General features: G+C 37.8%; 3 protein-coding genes across 10 annotated transcripts in view; all 3 read right to left on the reverse strand.

The window, feature by feature from the left end:
• Positions 1-1,923, reverse strand: part of fnip1 (folliculin interacting protein 1) — a 43,361-nt gene extending 41,438 nt beyond the window's left edge. For both annotated transcript variants that reach the window (XM_034139920.1, XM_034139919.1), the window contains exon 1: positions 1,736-1,923. In XM_034139920.1, coding sequence (XP_033995811.1) covers positions 1,736-1,827 — 92 coding nt within the window. In that variant the 5' untranslated portion in view covers positions 1,828-1,923. The remainder of the gene's footprint in view (positions 1-1,735) is intronic.
• Positions 1,924-2,328: 405 nt separating this feature from the next.
• LOC117490522 lies at positions 2,329-5,569 on the reverse strand. 3 transcript variants are annotated; one of them, XM_034140286.1, is made up of 8 exons: positions 5,323-5,569; positions 4,748-4,845; positions 4,298-4,634; positions 4,067-4,198; positions 3,776-3,839; positions 3,542-3,597; positions 3,409-3,440; positions 2,329-3,297 (listed from the first exon to the last, which is right to left on the reverse strand). In XM_034140286.1, the coding sequence occupies exons 1-8, from the start codon at positions 5,375-5,377 to the stop codon at positions 2,917-2,919; spliced, it is 1,155 nt and encodes a 384-aa protein (XP_033996177.1). In that variant the 5' UTR covers positions 5,378-5,569; the 3' UTR covers positions 2,329-2,916. The 3 variants fall into 3 exon arrangements, with proteins under 3 accessions (XP_033996177.1, XP_033996176.1, XP_033996175.1); XM_034140285.1 differs by having other exon boundaries at positions 3,776-3,815; positions 4,721-4,845; XM_034140284.1 differs by having other exon boundaries at positions 4,721-4,845.
• A 960-nt stretch (positions 5,570-6,529) lies between these two features.
• Positions 6,530-20,358, reverse strand: part of acsl6 (acyl-CoA synthetase long chain family member 6) — a 35,779-nt gene continuing 21,950 nt past the window's right edge. For all 5 annotated transcript variants that reach the window (XM_034140120.1, XM_034140119.1, XM_034140122.1 and 2 more), the window contains 14 exons: positions 20,088-20,120; positions 19,078-19,129; positions 17,073-17,146; positions 16,859-16,936; positions 13,606-13,740; positions 13,029-13,163; positions 12,513-12,608; positions 11,336-11,408; positions 9,986-10,074; positions 9,552-9,668; positions 9,272-9,415; positions 8,933-9,034; positions 8,768-8,839; positions 6,530-8,301 (listed from right to left, as the gene is read on the reverse strand). In XM_034140120.1, the coding sequence (XP_033996011.1) occupies positions 8,161-8,301; positions 8,768-8,839; positions 8,933-9,034; positions 9,272-9,415; positions 9,552-9,668; positions 9,986-10,074; positions 11,336-11,408; positions 12,513-12,608; positions 13,029-13,163; positions 13,606-13,740; positions 16,859-16,936; positions 17,073-17,146; positions 19,078-19,129; positions 20,088-20,120 (1,341 nt within the window). In that variant the 3' untranslated portion in view covers positions 6,530-8,160. The remainder of the gene's footprint in view (positions 8,302-8,767; positions 8,840-8,932; positions 9,035-9,271; positions 9,416-9,551; positions 9,669-9,985; positions 10,075-11,335; positions 11,409-12,512; positions 12,609-13,028; positions 13,164-13,605; positions 13,741-16,858; positions 16,937-17,072; positions 17,147-19,077; positions 19,130-20,087; positions 20,121-20,358) is intronic.

The raw sequence follows: 20,358 nt of genomic DNA on the forward strand, positions 1-20,358 counted from the left end.
AATGTATTTAAAACTAAAAAGAGCCCTTTCCCCATGGTGCCAGTGACAGATTTGACCCTGACCCAGAGAGTGTGGAGGAACATACACAGGGAAACTGTAAATCAACTCAGGGAGTATAGAGTATCCTAATAGTCAGCTTAAGGATGCCTTGCTCAGTCAGATCAAATTGTGCCTTAGGGTATTTCAATAGCAAGTATTTATATTGCTGACAATACATGTCATACCTGCATGGTGGTCTTATTATTTTTGTGATGATTCCCCTTGCATTTGATTGACTCCATTTTAAAAGCAGCTTAACCCTGCTACTGATGGACAATACCAGTAAGTATCTAAACAAAAAGTATGTCACTGCAATTTGAAGGGAGAAAATATTGCCACAAATGATGCATTTGCATTTTTCGTTCAAGCTGGCATGACATAGAAGTCTTGTTTTAGTCCACATTTGAATCAATTAATGTCCCATCTGATTTAGAATCAGAATACCTTTATTCGTCCCACAGAGGGGACATTTGCATTTGTTACGGCAAGAAAAAGAGCCAAAGCCAGCTTAATATTAACTAAGAAGTATGCATACAAAAAGATTAAAGATAACGATTTTTTTTTTTTTTTTTTTTTTTTTTTTAATTACATCATTTACAAAGTACACATCCTGTAACAGATTTGAAGATATAGCAGCCAGGTATATATTGCAGTTATTAACGGCATCGTCAGACGAGTTGAGTTGAGTAATACAATCAGGATTTTATTTATATCTTGATTGTTTTTATGAACATGACTGCTATAATTTTGACATGTACATATATGTATGTAGTTTACACCATAGACTGTTAAATCACGACATCTATAAATTCGTGCATGCCACATATCACTTGTGTTAACTAAACACAAGACATATAGATAAACACAAAATAAACAACATCCATATCTGCCATTTAGAGCACAAATGATTATCAGAAAAAGTTGACGTCTCCAGACTGCAGTGTCTACTGGTCTGCTGTGGTTCTGTCTGTCAGTTACCGACTGGACTGATCACATGTGCTCCAACACAGAGCACACTGCGTCCTCCTCCACCTCTGTCTGACGGCAGTGGAGAAGAGTACAGTACCATCGCAGGACTGAGAGAAGCCAGCTGTACTTTGCTCCAAGTCATCGATGGTATAGCCCACGATTGGCGACAGAAGAGCGCGACTGCAACCGTCTCTAGTGCCTCGTTGTTGTTCTTACCACACAGGCTTAAATAACCGTAACCAAAGCAACACAAAGGGGGACACAAAGGGAAAAGGTTCCTCTGCAACTTCTAAGCAAGAATATCGATCCGCTGGTTATACCACACCTCAGGATGGGAGGAAACGTGTATCGTGGACTTATTGTCACTTAATTAACAACTGCATACGAGCTGTAATACTTATATAAAACACGCGACAAATAAGAGCTATTGATTCAAGCGGTCCCATCAGGAGACAGCACATGCAGCAGCAGCCCCCGCTAACGGATGGTAGCTAGCATTAGCATGTTAGCTAACCGACCAACAGGCACAACACGTCTCCAGTCACCGCACTTTCATATCAAATTAAAATAAACAATACCAAACAACGTTGTAAAGTGCCAGTGAAAACAACATATACACTACGCCAAAAACTGTGTCATGCTTCAGGACTCGGTGAAAGTAATTAATAAATGTACAACATTACACACACACAAAACATGCACACACAAACAAAATAGCTAACGTTACCTGAAAGCTGGGTCATCTTTGTTGCATCTCGGGGGCGGCGACGAAAACGCATTTTTCTTGTTGAAAAGTTTCTGGAAGAGAGTCGGAGGCATTTTGTACCAAAATTAATTCGGTACAGAAAGTCTCTTTTCTTTTCAAATCCGAGAGCAAATCTTGTTCCTTGTAACTGTCTCCATGGGTGTCACAGTCATATGACAGGCATTAGTCACGGGAGCTGCTTGGTAACCAACTGCATTTTTTCGATTGGCTGACTGGACGTTGCTGCTACAACAAATTACCTGATTGGCTGCTATTTTTATCCCGGTACCACGTGGTCAGTGGATTCGCTGTGTTGATGTTTTGTCGGGAATCGTGACAGCGTGCATGTATTCACAAAAATAATACAAGTGCGACTTCTGAGATGCTTACAAGAGATAGATAAGATATTTTAAAGTGTCACATGAGAAAAAGTGAAATGGAAAGGCAAGGATTGTGTTCAACAAACAAAGGGTATCCAACAAGAATCATTACCATTTATTATTTTATTGTACATTCATTTAGTTTTGACTTTTTTGGACGATCGGAAATTAGTAGGCCTACATTAGCAGGGAGTCCTTGAAAATATAGACGACCAAAAAGTCAAATTAACTTACATTTAAGCTTTTTGTTTACATTACAATTTTTGATTTGTATGCAATTATGGCACTTTAATAACAATAATTAATAACACAAAAATGCAACACAAACATATATATTTTAAATTGTAAAACAATCACTAACAGGAGAGGTGAAAAGGCGCAGTAAAAAAAATACAGGTCTGACATCTAGTGGTCACTTTGCACAGACACTTGTCTGACAACTGTAGAATACAAAAGGTAAGCAGAGGTACATGTCAAGGTTTGTAGGATACAGTAACAAGGTAATAAAAGGACAAGGTTGAGAAGAAAGGAAAGTTGAAAAGTCACACTCAAAATATATGATGTGCAGGGACTTAAATACATGGCAGGGTATGGCATGCCTTTTGAATTATTCTCTTTAAATAAAGAATGCATCACATTTAAATTATCATTTGAGACATTATGACAGCCTCATACACTGACATCAGATTACTCTTTTACAGGATAGTTAACATACAGACCTCTATACATCTTGATTATGGGAAAAAGACAAAATCTTAACATACATTCATTTGCCTTAAGAAGTCACAAAATAGAAGGTTCTGGAGGAGCTGTGAGAGGAAATAAAGGAGCACTTTTGAGTTTGGCAGAACGTATTCTCATTCTATCAAAGAATGCATCACGGTCACTGTCGTCGATAAAGCCAAAGAACTTTGATTCCCGGCTTGCAGGCCTTTTCGACCTCACCTTCAGCTTTAATGCTTTTTCTTTAGAACTGATGTTAGCTGAGGATGTGACTGTGTCATTCTGAATCTGCTCAGAAGGGCTTGATGTGTGGGCTGGTTCATTGTTGCAGTAAATGGTTAATTTGGTGCCTGGGATGCATGTTGCTTCCAAGGTGTCCACAATGATGGGGCTTTTGAACCAGACCTTCTTCTTGTATAAAATGGTCCTTCTGTTGGTGAGCTAAAGGAGCAAGAATCATACGTTACCATGACCATAATACTTCATATTTATAAAAATTGGTTGTGAATATCAGATTTTGATTACACAGGATACAACCAAGTGACTTCTTACTTTTGGGGGGGTTTTCAACTCCAAGGCCTTCTCTACAAATTGAGGATTTAAAAAAATATATAGTTTATTATTTGGCGCATAATGACATTAAATAGTTTGATTAGGATACACGTCTCACTTAATGAGTCTTAACCTGATTTAAATGAGTCCACATGTTTTCTGGTCTCAGCTTCAGGTCTTCCGTGTTGGCTTCAAAGAGAAAAACAGTGATTGATCAAGTTTTGGTTACATGGATGTTGAGTATGCAGATACCTTTCTTTGTTAGTTTCAAGTATTCTAAAGTATCAGCAGACAATGTATTTAATTGTAGGAATACAAAAAAAAAATTGCTTAAAAATGTATAACTTTAAAAAAGAAAGGAACTCACTTGATCTCACAGTTCTTTTCGTCAACAATCTCAGAGACATCTGCAGACAGAATATTTTTTAAAACTGTGAAAAGACCAAGCATTTTCAAGCTAACATTAAGCTTTACATTTTTTTTTTAAATACACTATATGTATTTATTTCAATCCATCTTATTCTCAATCAAATTCTGACAATCAATATCATAAGTTAATAAACCCTTTTTTAAATCACTAAACTTCAAACATTTTTACTACGATAACTAAATATCCTACCAAATTAAATGAAAAATAAACGTTTTTTCAAACCATTACCGAAGATGCTAGAAAGGTTTATGGGTTGATGCATGTGTATGGTCTCAGCGTTGCTCACATTAAGCAAGGTGGAGTTTTTTATGTTAAGATGAAGCCCAAGCTCCTCCTTAATAAGAAAAGTTGATGTCTCCACTGGGAAAAGAAGACAAAAGTGACAAGAAGGTTGAAAAAATAAAATAAAAATGAATAACCTTATATTTTGCTTGTGGATCAACAAAAATGCACACATACCATATCTTTCTCTTCTAAAGATCTCCGGGGAAGGAAGACTGCTGATAGATGAGGCAAAGGAATAGCAGTCTTCTTCCTCATCATCGTTACAGATGAAAGGAGTGACACTTTCAGATGTTACTGTCATTTGTTGCTCTTCATCGTTAACTAGCATGTCACCACCTTTAGCGGCCTCTATCCTGGGAGTGGTTTGAATTGTTTGGTGACCTGATGCTGACACTCTGTAACTAGATCTCCTAGAAGCTGGCACGGCATGCGTTTTGTTGCTGGAGTTTTCAGTAGATGGAGGCCTGCTCAAGCGTATCTCAGATTTCTTTTGGACAGTCTTAATGTGTTTCTGTGTGTGGAAAGGATAAGAGTGGAAAATTAGGAGAAGTGGGGGGAAAGTTTGAGAAACTCTCAACTTGAATTAAAAAATATTACAGCAAAATGAATGTCCCCATTCTGTACCCGTTTGGTTGGTTTGACAGTGGGAACATGCATCTCTTCCACCCCAGGCTCCTCTGCAATAGTTTCATATTTCTTGTTTGGCAGAAGTCTCGTGCGCTCTGAAAGTTTTTAAAAATGGGATAGCAGCTAGATGTAGCTCATTTACCTGCGTAAAAAGTATAATATTGGCTTCTAAAATGGAGTGGAGTTGAAGTAGCATGAACTGAGAATACTCGGGTAGAGTACAAATCCTTCAAAATTGTACTTCAGTAGGCTACTGTACTTTGTTACTATCCACCACTATACATTTCTCCTAGTGCATTGACTTCAAGTCTTCATGTTGAATATAATCAGATTTAAGTAGGCCTAGTTCGACTCAAAAGAAAGACATAAATAAAAGGCATCAAACTGATGTTGATCTTTATATTACAATTAAATAGGCTTCTTGCCAAATAAGTCAGCTGGTCACAGGAGCTTCCAATTAAACTGATCGATAGCATATTAAAGTTGTGGTTCAAACCTGTGCATACCATGGCGAAGTTAAATTAAAACCTCTATTACAAAGTACGTTTAAGATGATGTGTTAGATTTCTTACTTTCTCGTCTGTTCCGCACGGGTGTATCTGGTTTGTCACGCCACACTCGACCCATTTCCGAACTAAATTGTCGTCCAAATTACGATCCAATGATCTGTCAGTATAAATCTGACACTATCTCAACGTTAGATGAGCTGTTGCTAATACAATAAACTAAATTAGTTTTTAATTTCGTAAAGCTTACGGTTAAAAGTATTCCTGGATTGCTAACTGAAACTTTCCCCTGCTCTTTGTGCGATGCTTAGCAACCGAGAACACCTGTAGTCAATCAGCTGATGATTCTATTAAATCCCCCCAACGCACACTATCTTAATGTGAAAACAAATCGTTAAAGTGGACCTATCATGCTATATTTGAATAATATAGTGTAGGACCATACCTATATAAGGCATATTTATACTTTTTTTTGTGCAAAATACCAAACAGATCATGCATTTTAGCCATGCCTCATTTTGCTCAATTTGAAATTTTTTAGCTCTGTGTTTGTAAGGGCAGATAAGGGCAGAACAGCACCATATACAGGCCTGGCATATGTACTACAGCGTCTCCAGCGCTTTCGAACGGCAATGGCCGTGGCTGTCTCCTCCTGATTGGTGGAGTTGGCCCAATAGCCGTAGCGCCACTGTCCTGACGTCGGGACAGTGTTCAAATCTGGATCAGTTTTTATCAGATCCGTTGCAGCCCCTTTTTTTTAGAGATTTGGGTATGGAGGAAAATAGAGAGGGTTGTGTTTTCTGACACTTGGTGAGTTCCCTGGAACACCGGGGACACATATTCATGTATAAAAGACGTACAAAAGTGCATTTTGCATGATAGGTCCCCTTTAAATTACAAACATGAACACAATTAGCCTACTTTATTTTGAAAATATTCAACGGAAGTCTTACTACATGACATCAGTGATATCAGATATAGGCTATAACCTAGCTTTTCCTTTTCATGTTGGCCTCTCCAGGGAAACCTTTCAAAATAAAACGTAATGCAATGACAATTGAAGACACCATGAAACAAGAAACAAGACACTTGTTTAAAATCATTCCAGAATATCTTTTTTATTTCATTGCCCTTGTCCTATTCCCCACCCACCCTCATCCCTATTGCTGCACTCAATCGTTACAAGGATATGGTGCTGATTCCATTTTACAGCAGAATAGATAAATAAATAAGTACAATTCATCTCACTACACGCAAAAAGAGAGAACAAAAATCCATTCAAACCATTGATTTAATAAATATGCTTACATCTAGCTGTCCTCATTTATGTACATCCACATTGTTTATGCTTTGGGACGGTAATCAACTTAAAAAGTCTATACATTACTTCTATGTGTAAACCCTTCAAAAACGTGTTTATTTTTCATTAAAAGTTGATGGTTGTTCTATTTTCCTCCAGTGAGTGGAATTCATCAGCTTTGCCTACATTACAAAGCCTTGCACTAGCAGCAGTGGCTGTGGGCAGCTGCATACAACCTGCTATTAATGGCCACAAAGAAATACTCATCAGTTTCAAGTCAATGGTGCCAGCATTGCAGGGCAAACTGCATGCATTGCCCTGAGACCTGGTTTAGCATTATTTCTTTTTTGTTCTTTTACCTGACATACTATTTGCGCAAAGGTGGATGTTAAAAAAGGAGTGAATGAACAGACTGTAGAGTGTGAACCGTAATGTGTGTTACAGTGTGCCAGTCCTTCACATAAACAAGGAGCATGCATGCTAAACTGCAGATCACAGCCATGTTGAGGTGACTTAATGAGTGAGTGAGAACATGACATGAACAGCGATGTATTTGAATGTGGCTCAAACATCGAGATGCTCTACAATGGAATGGTGTAGACAGCAATGATTAGTAAGGCAGGAGCTGCTACTGTCTATACCTTGCTTTCTTAATTCTGCCCTTAAACATTAAGGTGTAGTTTTGGTCAAATTGCGCAATGTGTTGGGTAAAAGTTGAATCTCTTTTAGTGTGCCAGATCAAGGGAAATGTATCAGGCCCTGCTTAGCGGCACTGCTGTCAGCAGCTTGTTCGATTCAAGGAAAATCTACTGTGTCCCACTGAGGAGGAAGTCCATTACTGTCCCACATGTGTCAGCAATACATCTCCTTGAGCTACACTATACACAAAGACATCACGCTTGCTGTCGTATAACTGGATTCAGGTTGTGGCTGGTGGGTTTAAACTGATGGAGGAAAAAAATAGATTGGACAGGGTGACAAGTGGAAATGGATTGCTCAACATAAAAGTGAGGGTGAGTTTTCTGCTGCTGGGGACAGAGCCTTTGATGGTTTGTTTGGGTGGATAGCAAGAAACAAAGTATGGAAGATTTAAAATGCCTAAATCAAAACCATTAAAATAAAAAAAAGTGATTAACAAATCACATTTGTATTTACATTTCCTTTTTCTGTATGCATATGTGTGTCATGTTTCCCTGTCAAAACAGAAAAAGCTCTGTTGGACATTCTCATGAAAACCAAACAAAGTGCTTTGTATTTAATGAATTACACAACCCTTTCTGTTTTGTGGTTTGCATTTTATCACAAGGAATAAAGAACTCAGTTAACAGATTAACAGCTATTCTTTCATTTTACATGTGTACATGTAGTTATGTCACAGCAAATGCCTAATTAAAACAGAAATACATATAGTATATTGTATTTCTCTTTGTGTCTTGGATTTGTTTGAGTTTTTAGGCATTAAATCTTCCATAGCAGGGGCCGGTTTGGCTTGCTTTTCCCATAGCTTTTAAGCATAAGTGGTCACATCTTTATCCCACTGAAGTCAATGGTGAAAGCAGTACTAAGTGTAAAGATGCTTGAAGGAAAATGAGGTCTGCCGGCCTTCACATGGAGATGCTTTCATAGAGTCGGTCGATCTTCTCCTTGAAATACTCCTTCAGCTCTGGTCTCTTGGCCTTTAGTGTGGGAGTCAGGAGGCCGTTCATAATGGAAAACATCTCATTGTTGATGTAGATGTTCTTCACCTGCGAAGAAAAATGTGAAGGAATAGGAAAGAAAGTGTATAATTAGACCAAGATTGTTGAGAGGTTGTTATTTTTAGGAGCTGTATAGATAACACAAGTTTAGCAGAAGACCTGTGATATTGATTTATTTCCTTTTTAATATAATGAAAAAGTACTTGCCAAACTAAAAAGGTTTTAGCAACGCCCTCTTTAATATTCATAAGGATGAAGATTTACAAATATTAGTTTACTGAGTTGAGTTGCTCAACTGGAGCAATTTGATGAATAATGTATTACTCGTGGATCTTATAAAAACAATGCCAAACAGATCCTACTTGAAATACTTCTGGCATATACATGTAGTAAAGGATTGTGTAAATGATCATTCTGTAGCTTTAAGAAAAAGAATAATACTGCTAAAATAAAAAGGCAGGCCAAATATGTTCTTTGTTTTGCCTTCAACCCAAACATATATCTGCCTTCCTACCTGCTCAAATGAATGGAGGCCACTGGCCTTGCCCAGACGCACCAAGTCCTCAAGGATCGCCTTCTTCAATTCCTGTTGACAAAGTGGAAGGTTATTTTCCATGGTATTATTCAGTATTTTAGTTATCGACAGAACTTAGAAGCATTCAAGGAACATGCCACCTACCGTGTTTTTACAGAGGTCCTTATATGTGCCCAGTATGCCTTTTTTCTTGGCCCATTCAGGCATGACTTCTGGGTCAGGAACCACAATCCCCACCAAACAGGACTGGAAAGAGAAGACACAAACATAGGAGGAAGAGGTCAAAGGATATTGTACTAATTAAGCTGAAAATGAGCACCTGATAGATGATGTTGTGCTCTATTTGTCCTGGCTTAAAAATGGAGCAAAAGAACCAGAGCAGAGACGTACTTGCAGGCTCTCAGGAGCCATACATGTTATTCAGCGAATTCGAAGAATTAGGATGGATAGGACTGATGGGTGTGTTTGTGTAAGTATTCTTACCTGCAGGCTATCTCCATGAATATAGAGCTGTGCCACAGGTTCGCTCCTAATGTAGATGTTCTCGATCTTCTCAGGGGAGATGTACTCGCCCTGTGCCAATTTGAAAATGTGTTTCTTCCTGTCGATGATCTTCAGTGTGCCATTCTGCAGAAGATTAGAGGTTGAATAAATGAAAAAAAGAAAAGACATGGTGGAAACATCTGGGGATTCCTTGACTATTCATTATCCAGATGCTGTGTCATTGTAAATATTTGTCTTCATAATGAGATGAGATACTTACAGGCAACCATTTGCCAATGTCTCCGGTGTGAAGCCAGCCGTCTGTGTCCAGCGTCTCGGCCGTCCTCTCTGGGTCTTTGAGGTAGCCCTTAAACACGTTTGGTCCCTTCACACAAACCTAGATGGTAGACAAGTGGAAAATGGTCAGGGTGTGAGGTCAAATATATAAACTGAATCTCCTGTTAAAACCCTAACACAGGTTTTTAAAGGTCAATACATTCCTATTCTTATATAAAATGTATGTTCTTTTTTAGTATGGCATTTTTATTATATAGATTGTGGGCACTGCATGTCAACTTAAAGATAAACAATACACGCTCTAGTAATGTTTTATAATGTTTTACATTACTTATCTGGGCCTTGTTTGCAGTAACATGGCAGTACTTTGTATTTTTTTTATAAAGATACAACATCTTTCAAGATCATTTTACTGACCTCTCCCTCTCCCTTAGAGGCGAAGTAGTTTTTCTCAGGAACATCCACCAGTCTGATGAGGTTACATGGCAGCGGGGCTCCGACGTGACCTATAATTCACAGGGTCAGAACAAGCAAAAATAATTGAAAACCCATAAAATGTTTATTTTGGGTTTTTTCTTAGTTTCCCTTATTTGTTTCATCTTGGACTGTCAGATACCCCCTTGTACTTTCCACTGTTGGAATGAATTAAATGAATTTAATACAGAAAATAATGAACAGACCAACAATATTGATAAATTGGACGTTAAGAAATAGGTAATTCACCAGATAATTTGAAACCAAATATGGCATGAGGGATTATGCTTTACCTGCACATATTTTGTGACATTTAAACAAAACTAATGAAGGATGAAAGATGAATCATATATTTTCAATGAAATGTAAATGCCTGATGGAGTATTTGAACTGGGCAGCAGGGGGAGACACTAGACTGTATTTTGATGCGAGTCATTTCTAAATGACTGCCCTGGTTGGGTTTTGGCGAATAGGCAATGATACAAATTGCATCAATGTTTGTTCAACCCATCTTCACTCAGCAATGAGACCGCTACCAAGGAAGCATTATGGCAGCTAATAGTAACGTTTAAATGAGGATCTTTCATACAAACGTATTTTACTATGGTAGGTTTTCTTGTACTCTGGCTCTAATAAATATATATATATATATGAGATAAGAAATATTGCAATGCACTGGTTTCTTTTATTTTAGCTCTAGCTTAAAATCTTTTATCTGATAACTTGATCAGACAGCAAATGAATACACACTCGTTGACTTGGAACATTACCATCAATGCCTAGAGGTGCCGCACAAAGCACACTAGAGGTAGACTGGCGGTTTTTGTGTTGATATTGGCAAACACCTAAGCAGGTATTTGACTGTTAATAATGTTGCCTAACAGCTCTTTCTTATGGGTCTTTCCCAGCAGGGGCCTCTCCTTTTTTCTGTTTTCAATGTATTGTACAGCCTCCCACTCACTCTCGCCCACCTTATTTTCCACAGGGTGTGATTTATAAACTGGGAGCAGGGCTGATAAGGCTTTATAGCCTGCACGATATTATCTGAGCAGCTGTGACCCCCCATTTCTTATCATGCGGATTCAGGGAGCAACAGTTCACCTATGAAGTTTAATGACAAGGTGACACTATCACAGCATGGGTATTGTTTATTTCGTAAAGTCATAACACCATGTCACTTTTTGACCTTTGAGCCAAGCCTTTAGTCAATTTGACAAGTTCAGTGAGTTTGGCAGAGATAAAAATGTCCTAGAATGTGTTTTCTAGGGCTGTGACATAAAAACTAGTGCTCACCTTGGGTCCAGTCTCCAGGTGTGGTGAAGGTGCAACCAGCTGTGCACTCTGTCTGGCCGTACGCCTCGTACACCTACACACACACACACACACACACACACACACACACACACACACACACACACACACACACACACACACACACACACACACACACACACACACACACACACACACACACACACACACACACACACACAGGATGTATTAAGGGCTGTGGGAAGGGAGTTAGGTCACCAACTGTAATTATGTGTGTCAATGTGTATGTGTGCATGCACCGCACTGCACATAGAGCTGGGCAATGTGGTAAAACATATCACAACATTTCTGATCAATAACCTCAACGTTGATGTTACAAAAATACCGTAGGGTTGAAAATTGGAGCTTTCAAAAAAGTATGAACACAAGGAAAATGTTGATAACTTATCATTAGTTATGTGGATATTTGCCACTGTTATTTATATACTATTATGTATATATCTGCTACCGACATATATTGGTCTTTCCTTGAACTGTCTAACTTATCAAGAACATTTAATATTTAGTATTCTTTGTTGTTCATGTTTTTTCTACTGTAGATAGAACAAATATAAACATTGTTTTATTTATATCTTTATTTTATTTGATCACGTTTATACCTTTTGTCCAACTGTAATGTTTTTTTAATGCCTGAACACTCAGCTGCTACTGTAACTAAATCATTTCCCAATTTGGGATCAATAGAATATCTATATATCATCTATCATCTATCTATCTATCGATACAATGGCTAATTGGGTAAAGGCAAGTCAAAGAAAAGTTAGAACTGTCTGGTATTAGAAAAAGAAGACACTATACTAATGTATCCTTTGAAACCAGGAAAATACTACACTCATGCGATATTTCAATATCAGAAATCTTAAAAGATATCAAGTCTCCTATCATGATATCAATATAACATCAGTATATTACCCAGCCCTAGTTGCACATTTCTTTAAGAAGACCAATTAGAGTTTCAGGCTGTGGTAGTGGGATTTTTTGTCGGTCCTCATCTTCAAAGTTGTGTTAATGTGGTTTACACAGAATGTAGGCTTAACGTTAAAACTAACCTATGTTTTGGTAAAAGTAAGAGTAGGGTTGGCTATGTTATTGTGATGGTTCGGGCCTGTTTGTGTGTGTGTTTGTATGTTTGTCAGACCTGGCATCCCAGTGCAGCTCTGAGGAATCCCAGGACACATGGCGAGGTAGGAGCGGCTCCTGTTATAATCATCCTCAGTCTTCCTCCGAGGCTGGCCTGCACAGAGAGGAGATCATAATCAATACAGAGGGGTCTTTATTTGTATCTATCAAACGCACAATTAGCAGGATTGGTTGGTTGCGGTTTGTAAACACTGCATTCAAAGTTGGCCCTTCCTCCCCAGCTCAAAAATGCACACGGTGCTTGACAAAGGTTGAAAGTCAATCACTGAGTTGCACATTTTTTGGAACAAGTTTTTTCCTCTTGGCATTTCGCCTTGCTTTATTTTCATGAAGGTAAACGCCCAGAAACCTTCATTGTTATTAATTTCCACACATTTTCCAGTAACACGTTTCCAAAATGCTCTAGGCATAGAGGAGTAGACAGAGTTTGTGACGTTGATGTTGCAGGATTTGGTCATCTTGTGATCACAGATATTCATAGTGGCACATTTACTCAGTTAGAGGAAACACTTACCTGAATTTTACTGAAGAAGATTTTGTCCCAGAAGCTGTCACTGCGAATGATCCCGCTGCTGACTTCAGCACCTTTTCTTTTGGCAGCAAAGTTGAGCAGCCAGCGCTTCAATGGGCTGTTAGCCTGGCTGAAGATCTGCACGAGAAAAAGACAAATTACATATTTGTATGGTTGGCGGCAGACCCTTCTGGTTACTGCTACAGTATTGAAATCACGTGTTCATTTAAAATTACCCAACATTCCCAGAAAGAAGGTAACCCCATCAACAAGTGAAATAACAAATCTCTGTTTCATTCGCTGACATCATACTCTGTGACATAATTTCTTACAATGTAAAGGTTTTTATTACACAACATGCATTACAGGAGGATGCATTTGTCATGTTTGAAAGGAAACACTTCGTTCTATGCCTAAACCACGACAATAATGAATTAAAGATATCACAACATGACTCAAAAAGGTACTGATAAGCCATTTCATTCGTTTTCAAAAAAATTGTTTTTTAAAGATACGTACAATTATCTAAGAAAAGCTATATTTCTTACCACCAGCAGAGCAACAGTTATTTAAATCTCACCTTGTCGTACATGCGGTTTAGCAGTCGAGGCACCACAGGGAAAATGGTCGGCCGCAGGGCCTTCATGTCATCTGGGAGGAGACGGATGTCGCCTTGATAGAAGCCGATCCGTCCTCCATGGCAGTACACCACAGACTGCAGAAACATACACATAGATAGTGAGCTTAACGCTAGCTGTCACATATCTTTTACAGACAAATACTAACACTGACAGCTGTTAAATCCTTTTAAATTCAACATAAAACTCTTTGATAAAGTCTTGTGTGACCCATGCTCATATAGCGCTTTTCTAAACAACCATTTCAAAGGGCCTTAGGGACAAAATAAAGAGAGATAAGAGAAAACTATTTTTATATTTGTAAAAGAAATCACTCTTACATACTAAAGGAACCTTGCTTATGATGTTTCAACAACTTAATTGTCTACGTAGTCAATGTCTTGTGTATGTAGTCAATGTCTTTCACAGTACCAATTTTGTATGTAATATGCAGTATTTTCCTATTTCAAACTGAGCATGAGGAGAATTAAGCATAAAATGACTTGTTCATTCCTACCATTGCTTTCTACGTATTATGTTAGCTTTTCAAATGTTTGAGCAGAGTGACTTCAACTTCTTTTTGGTTTCTGAAGTGAACTGAAAAGACCTGAGTTGAACTTCCTGCTTTTTGCAACAAAGCACTAAGAGGAAATGTCAGTTCACAGAGGATAAACTCAAGTTAACAGCAGCGGAAGTGACTCATTATGCAGTAATCATAATCATCAGTGAAAGGCATGCCTACTTTAACTCCTTTCTACCTCAAAATCCTAAACCCCAGGGAAGGGAAGATCAGTGGTGAATATACAACCAACAAATCAGACAACCAAGAAAACTGATGTGCATTGTTCACATTTCGTTGCAACTATTTGGTGGACGACCTGACAAAAGAGAATACAAAACATATTTCAAAAGAAAACTAATGTACTGTATGTTCAGTAGGCCTGATTTTCAAAGTGGTTCCCACACCACTGATCCTTTTACTGATCATATGCAGACTGTGTCACTTCCTCAGAATAAAGCCTAACTCAGCACAAGTTCTTTTGTTGTGAAGCGTCTGTGAAAAAATGCACCGTACTTGATACTTCCTGTTTCTGAGGCCATAAGTAAGTAAGTAAGTAAAACTTTATTTACATAGCACCCTTCTCAACACGAATGTACAAAGTGCCATCTGAGGACACAGCAAAGCGGAAGGTTTCCCCTCTGCTTTGCCTCGCAACACCACTGGAATCAGAATTGGAGGTTTGCATTTGATTATTTGTGTGTGTGAGCATAAAGTTTGCTTCAATTGTGTGATCTGATGCGCTGCTATCTGAGGAACTTAGGTGGTTTCCTGTGTCTGAGTCTCATGTCGCTGAAAACTGATCCAAGGCAAACAAACCAGGCCGGTTTAACCTGATGCAACCTACTTTGATGTGAGAGACATACATGGCACATGACACCCACATCACATAGACACACATATACTGTATGTACATATACTTGCTGGTCCACTTACGATAACCTTAGATTAACAGAATTTTAAAACGTTTCAACAGGACTCATTTAAAGAGACAGAAATGCAATCTTAGCACAACTTCATTCAATTGTTTATTGATTTATATCATATTTTTGCTTCCCAGATTCAAAGTGAAAAACAAATTCAACTTACTGCCACTTTGTCTGTAGAGTAACTGTTCTTTTTGCTGTTAATGTTTAGCCCAAATGTAGATAAACACATCTGATGTGAAATCAATAACCTCACAGTAAATGAAAAACTGAAGCTAAGTAACTACCAGTTTTGCTTAAGGCGAAACATTTAAAACCACATATTTACTTCTGTTTGTAAAACCCTGACCACTGACGAACAAACTTGTATGAAAACAATGTATGACACATGCTCTACCAAACTACCAATGCATCTGGGTATGATAATATGATAATAAAAACAAAACAAAACAGGAAGAGCTATAATGGCTGCACGTTAGGTTGAACAGCAGCTCTGGTGTTCCATGTGGGCTTTAATGTGAGTGATTATTGCTGTTGCCATTGTGAGCCTTCGTTTGAAGTATCACTAAGCGGACACAAACACAAAAGGACCCTTAAATAATGTGAAGCAAGCAACCTTCACAGATTGTTTCTTTCTTTGATGTCTAGAATCTAGAGTCTTATATCACTCTGCATGTGTGAGTTACAGTGTATCCCAGAGGAACAATTGTCCACCAACGAATGACACATTTTGTCTTCCTGCAATTCCTAATTGTTTTGTTTTGAAATGCAGTTTGAAATGTTGTGGTTTTAAAGAACAAATTCAGTTATTCAGTTAAACATTTCTAAGGGTAAAGGCATTTCTGGTTTCATGTGCATGACAGAAAGGCTTAATAAATGGAGGAACTTTCAACTTTTAGGCACTTTCTGACTTAAACACAAACATTAAGTTGTTTTTGGCACGGTTAAACAGTATACTGTTTGTGAAATTCTGACACTGAAATGGCATATAGCTGTATGCTCTCATTACTGTGGGTCAAGTCAGTCCAAATGATCCTGCAAAAAACACTTAAATATGCCAGCTTTGGTTAAAAAAATGTGTGAGGTAAAATAGATGAGAATCTGATTACTTGCTAACTGCAAGAAAGTTTCCAGAAAACTGCAGGTCTGCTGCAACTCTCACTTCTTTTTAATTTATTTATTTACATTTTTGTTGCTGCCTTTTATAAAAAATCAAAGAACTATTCATGTCTTACACTACACTGTAACTTTTATTCTTTTTTTTTATATTTTTTATTTTATTTAATTCTTTATTCTTGTTATGATTGGCATTTTCTTGGCTTTTATAATTAATGTAAATATATAATGAGTTTATTTTACACTAGGTCTTAATGCTTTTAATGTGTTTGTAAAGCCCTTTGAATTGCCTTGTCAATAACGTGGTTTATTGTGTGTATATTGGCATGTGTATGTGTAATTTTGTACATGATGCAACATGCACCCCAGTGACTGTGAAAGCAAAAAATGGCATTCATCCTCAGAGTAGGAAAACGAAACTTAAGGAAAGGAGAGGGAAAGGGAAAACACAACCCCTCCCTTCCTTGCTTTCTGCCTCCCACACAAACTATCTCAAATTAACGCCCACCTCCAAGTCATCACAGATCCTTCCTCTGCCCCCACACTCCTGACATCCTGCCCTGACACATAACTATCTCATTCCTGTGGGCAAATATCCCAGTGGAGCTTATTTACCTCAATGAGCCTCTCGAACATGTGAGCCAGTGGCAGGAAGGAAATGAGGCAATCATCTTGGTTGGGACTAATGACTTTCTGCAGGAAACGAAAGGAAGGAAACAATTAAGTTACCTCTAAAACACATACAGTTAAACCAGACTGATACATAACCAAGCAAAAATGTGCAATAAAAAGTCCAGGGAACAGGACAAAAGAAGACATGGTCACTTACATCTGTTACTCTGAGGAAGCCTGAGAAATCTGCCACCACGTTCCCATGGGTAAGCATGACTCCCTTTGGGTTTCCTGTGAAGGCAGACAAAAGAAATGCAGAAATTAATTAAGTGAAATTCTCCCAAACTGTCATTCAATGAATCAGACATGGAAAGACAATGCTGTGTTTCCAAGGAATTGACCTGGATTTTACTTCTACTTATATATTCGTAGAAGTGTACAATCATAATGGGATAATTAAGGGAAGACATAATGAGGGCTTCTGACTGACAAACCATGTGGAAACATATATGATATCATTAAAATTAAATAGATTCCAAAGAAATGTTGAAATGTTTGCCCACTTTAAAACCTGATGAACAACCACACGTGTGACCTGTTCACTGAAGTGTATCTGTTGAAAAAAGTACCTTACAAAAATATACCTCACTTTAAATTTAAAAACTAATTCCTGATTTAACCAAATTTGGAAATATATTGCATTTCTATACATTCATTTTCTTCAAAATATATAAATGCATGTTCAAATAGGTACATTTCTAAAATGTCCAGAATGTGGTTTGAAGCAATGGGCCTCAACTATGTGAAGTTTAAAATTAGAAATCTATTATGCAACTTCTATAAACTTCTCTTTCCACATTAAACAGAAAAACCCTGAATCATATGTAATTCTTGAGTTTTTTGGCAATTCCAAAAACAGAGAACGAATAATAACATTTTTCTTCCAGGGTAATGTAATGTCTTTGCATTGCTTAGTCATTTCCACACAAAGTGGTGTATATGAAGCAATACAAAGTGTTCCTCTTTCCAGTGTCATCGTCTGATTCCTGTAGCTTTAAAAGATGAGGGTTACAGGCTCAGAGCTGTCTACATGTTGCAATACAGAGGGAGGGAATTCTCGAGAAATGGAGAGTCATGTGTGGAAGTGGTGCCACATGTCAGAATGGCTGCATGACTCTCTGAAAGCCAGCAGATGGCAGAGTGTGAGCCTGGAGCTGCAGCTGGTTCAACTTGTAAACTGACACCAGTGTGTGCTAAAGTGACCTGCCTTTTTTACCCATGTGTGTTGGTTGAGAGATAAGACCTCCCAAAACTCATTCGTACTTCCTTACTTAAAAGTATGTGCCGCCCTTTGTAAGACGACATGCCGCGTAATTCGGCCATTTATGTAATGAAAAGTGGGCAAAAGGTCAATCTGCTGCTGCAAAGAAACTGGATTCATTTACAGTAAATGCTTGTCTTCCTGTCTCCCCTTCAAGAATAGCATTTGTGCCGCTTTTATCTAAAAATGATCATAATCTTAACAATTAGATAGCTTCCCAGCTGAAAATGTGAAATTGCATTACACAGAAAAACCATACTGTATACTCTATTTTTTTGCCACATCAAACATTATTTACATTTTTTTAGTATTTTTCCAAATAGCAATAAGTGCATATTATATGTCAAAAAGTGATAAATATATTCAATGACAGCACCAAATAACAGATAATTCATTGGTGACCTGTCCACAAGTCTGACTTCTCCAGCTCTGCAGTTTCCTATGCAAACACATCTTTGATAACTCTGAAATACACCTAAATGATCACATTACAAACACTTAGATAACCATCAAGCACAAGAGCGTATATGATTATGAATCAGAGAGCACACTAATGTTTGACTGGACTTTAAGGGAACAGCATTATAATCTCTTTGTAAACAAATACTGTAGGTGCAGTAATTAAGTGAAAAACATTGCTTGGAGTCACGCTGGCAAGGGAAACCTTGGTGTGGGTGTTGGCTAATTATATTAGGGCACATTGTGTTGGTGCAGTATGGGATCTTTTTGCATGGGGATGTACAGGAATACCCCCACCCCCCTATTTGTATTTGTATTGTTGTTGTTTTTTTAATTATTGTATTGCATTGTTGAGGAACCTGTGATCTAAGTTCACATTACATAATTACACCATAGTTTTGTATATGTTATGACAATAAGCCTTTAAAACTTGAAAGATTACCTGTGGTTCCACTGGTGAAACACACGATGGACAGGTCATCTGGCGCTGGTGGCTGAGGAGACAAAATGGTGTTGGTCAGACATGACATTTCATTCTAACATAACATCAAATGAACTTCTACTTCTTTCACCTTTAGAATAAATATCATTCCATTTTTCACATGTTTGCACAAACTGTATTTATAGACATCTGCTCTGGCCCCTTTCTCTGTCATCATACCAACAGTAGTATGTGCTGTGTTGCCAGAAACACTGTCAAAGCTGTTTCTTTAGTTAAATGAGTGTGCTCACTATTTAAAGTATGTCTCTCTGTGATGTTTAAACAGAGAGTAATACTTGCTAAGCTGGCTAATACCCAGTAGCAAGAGTCTTGGCTGAATTGTCACTGTTGAGCCAGCAAAATGTAACTTACACTTTACATTACATGATATAAATGTCTTACATGTTTTTATTTTGGTAATAACAGCGAATCAACAGCATATTCTATTTATTTATAAGAGGATGTTGAAACTATTGCTATAATCACTTTACAGGCTCTAAAAAGCAATGTGTTGTAAACCAAGTTAAGATTTTACACAAAGAATGGTGACTTATGTTTGTTTAAAGTCAAAACAATCTAAGAGTTTACGGCCTTGCTAGCGGCTTTGTAAGGCTTAACTTAGGCTCAGCGGTGCTTTGGGCTAAATGCTAATGCTCATAAATACAATCCTAACAAGCTAGTGTGTCGAAGGTATGATGTCTAACATGTTCACCAATCTTAATGTAGCATGTTAGCATGCTAACAAAGTCCTGATTTGCATTAAACACAGAGTACAATTCATCCTCTGGAGAACATGAATGTCTGTAGAAGACATTATGGTATTTAATTGATTAGTTGTTGAGATATTTCTGTTGGGAACAAAGAAATGTAAGACTGTCACAAAGCAACAGTGCTATAGCCATGCAAGTAGGATTTCTAAAATGTCATACAATTCATCTTTCTCTACAGTGGAATCTTTCATTTGTACTTACTATAGGTTTTCTGTGATGCTCTCTGCCCAAAGCCTGTAAGAAAAAAACAACAGGAAAAAAATAAACATTAGGAGTACACTTTTGATGCATACATGACATTAAAATGTGTTATCAGCCGTTTCTTTAAGGTTACTTTATGGACCACATGTCGATGGAAAGCAAAATGCTCAGAAAGCTATCTCTTGAGACCCTCAGCTTTTTTCCTCTTAATACTGAATTCACTGTTGTTCAGCAGGATTTACAATATATGCCCTCATTTCTTTTAAGTCAC

Source organism: Trematomus bernacchii, unplaced genomic scaffold (assembly GCF_902827165.1).
Source record: "Trematomus bernacchii unplaced genomic scaffold, fTreBer1.1, whole genome shotgun sequence".
In the NCBI taxonomy this organism is placed as follows: domain Eukaryota; kingdom Metazoa; phylum Chordata; class Actinopteri; order Perciformes; family Nototheniidae; genus Trematomus; species Trematomus bernacchii.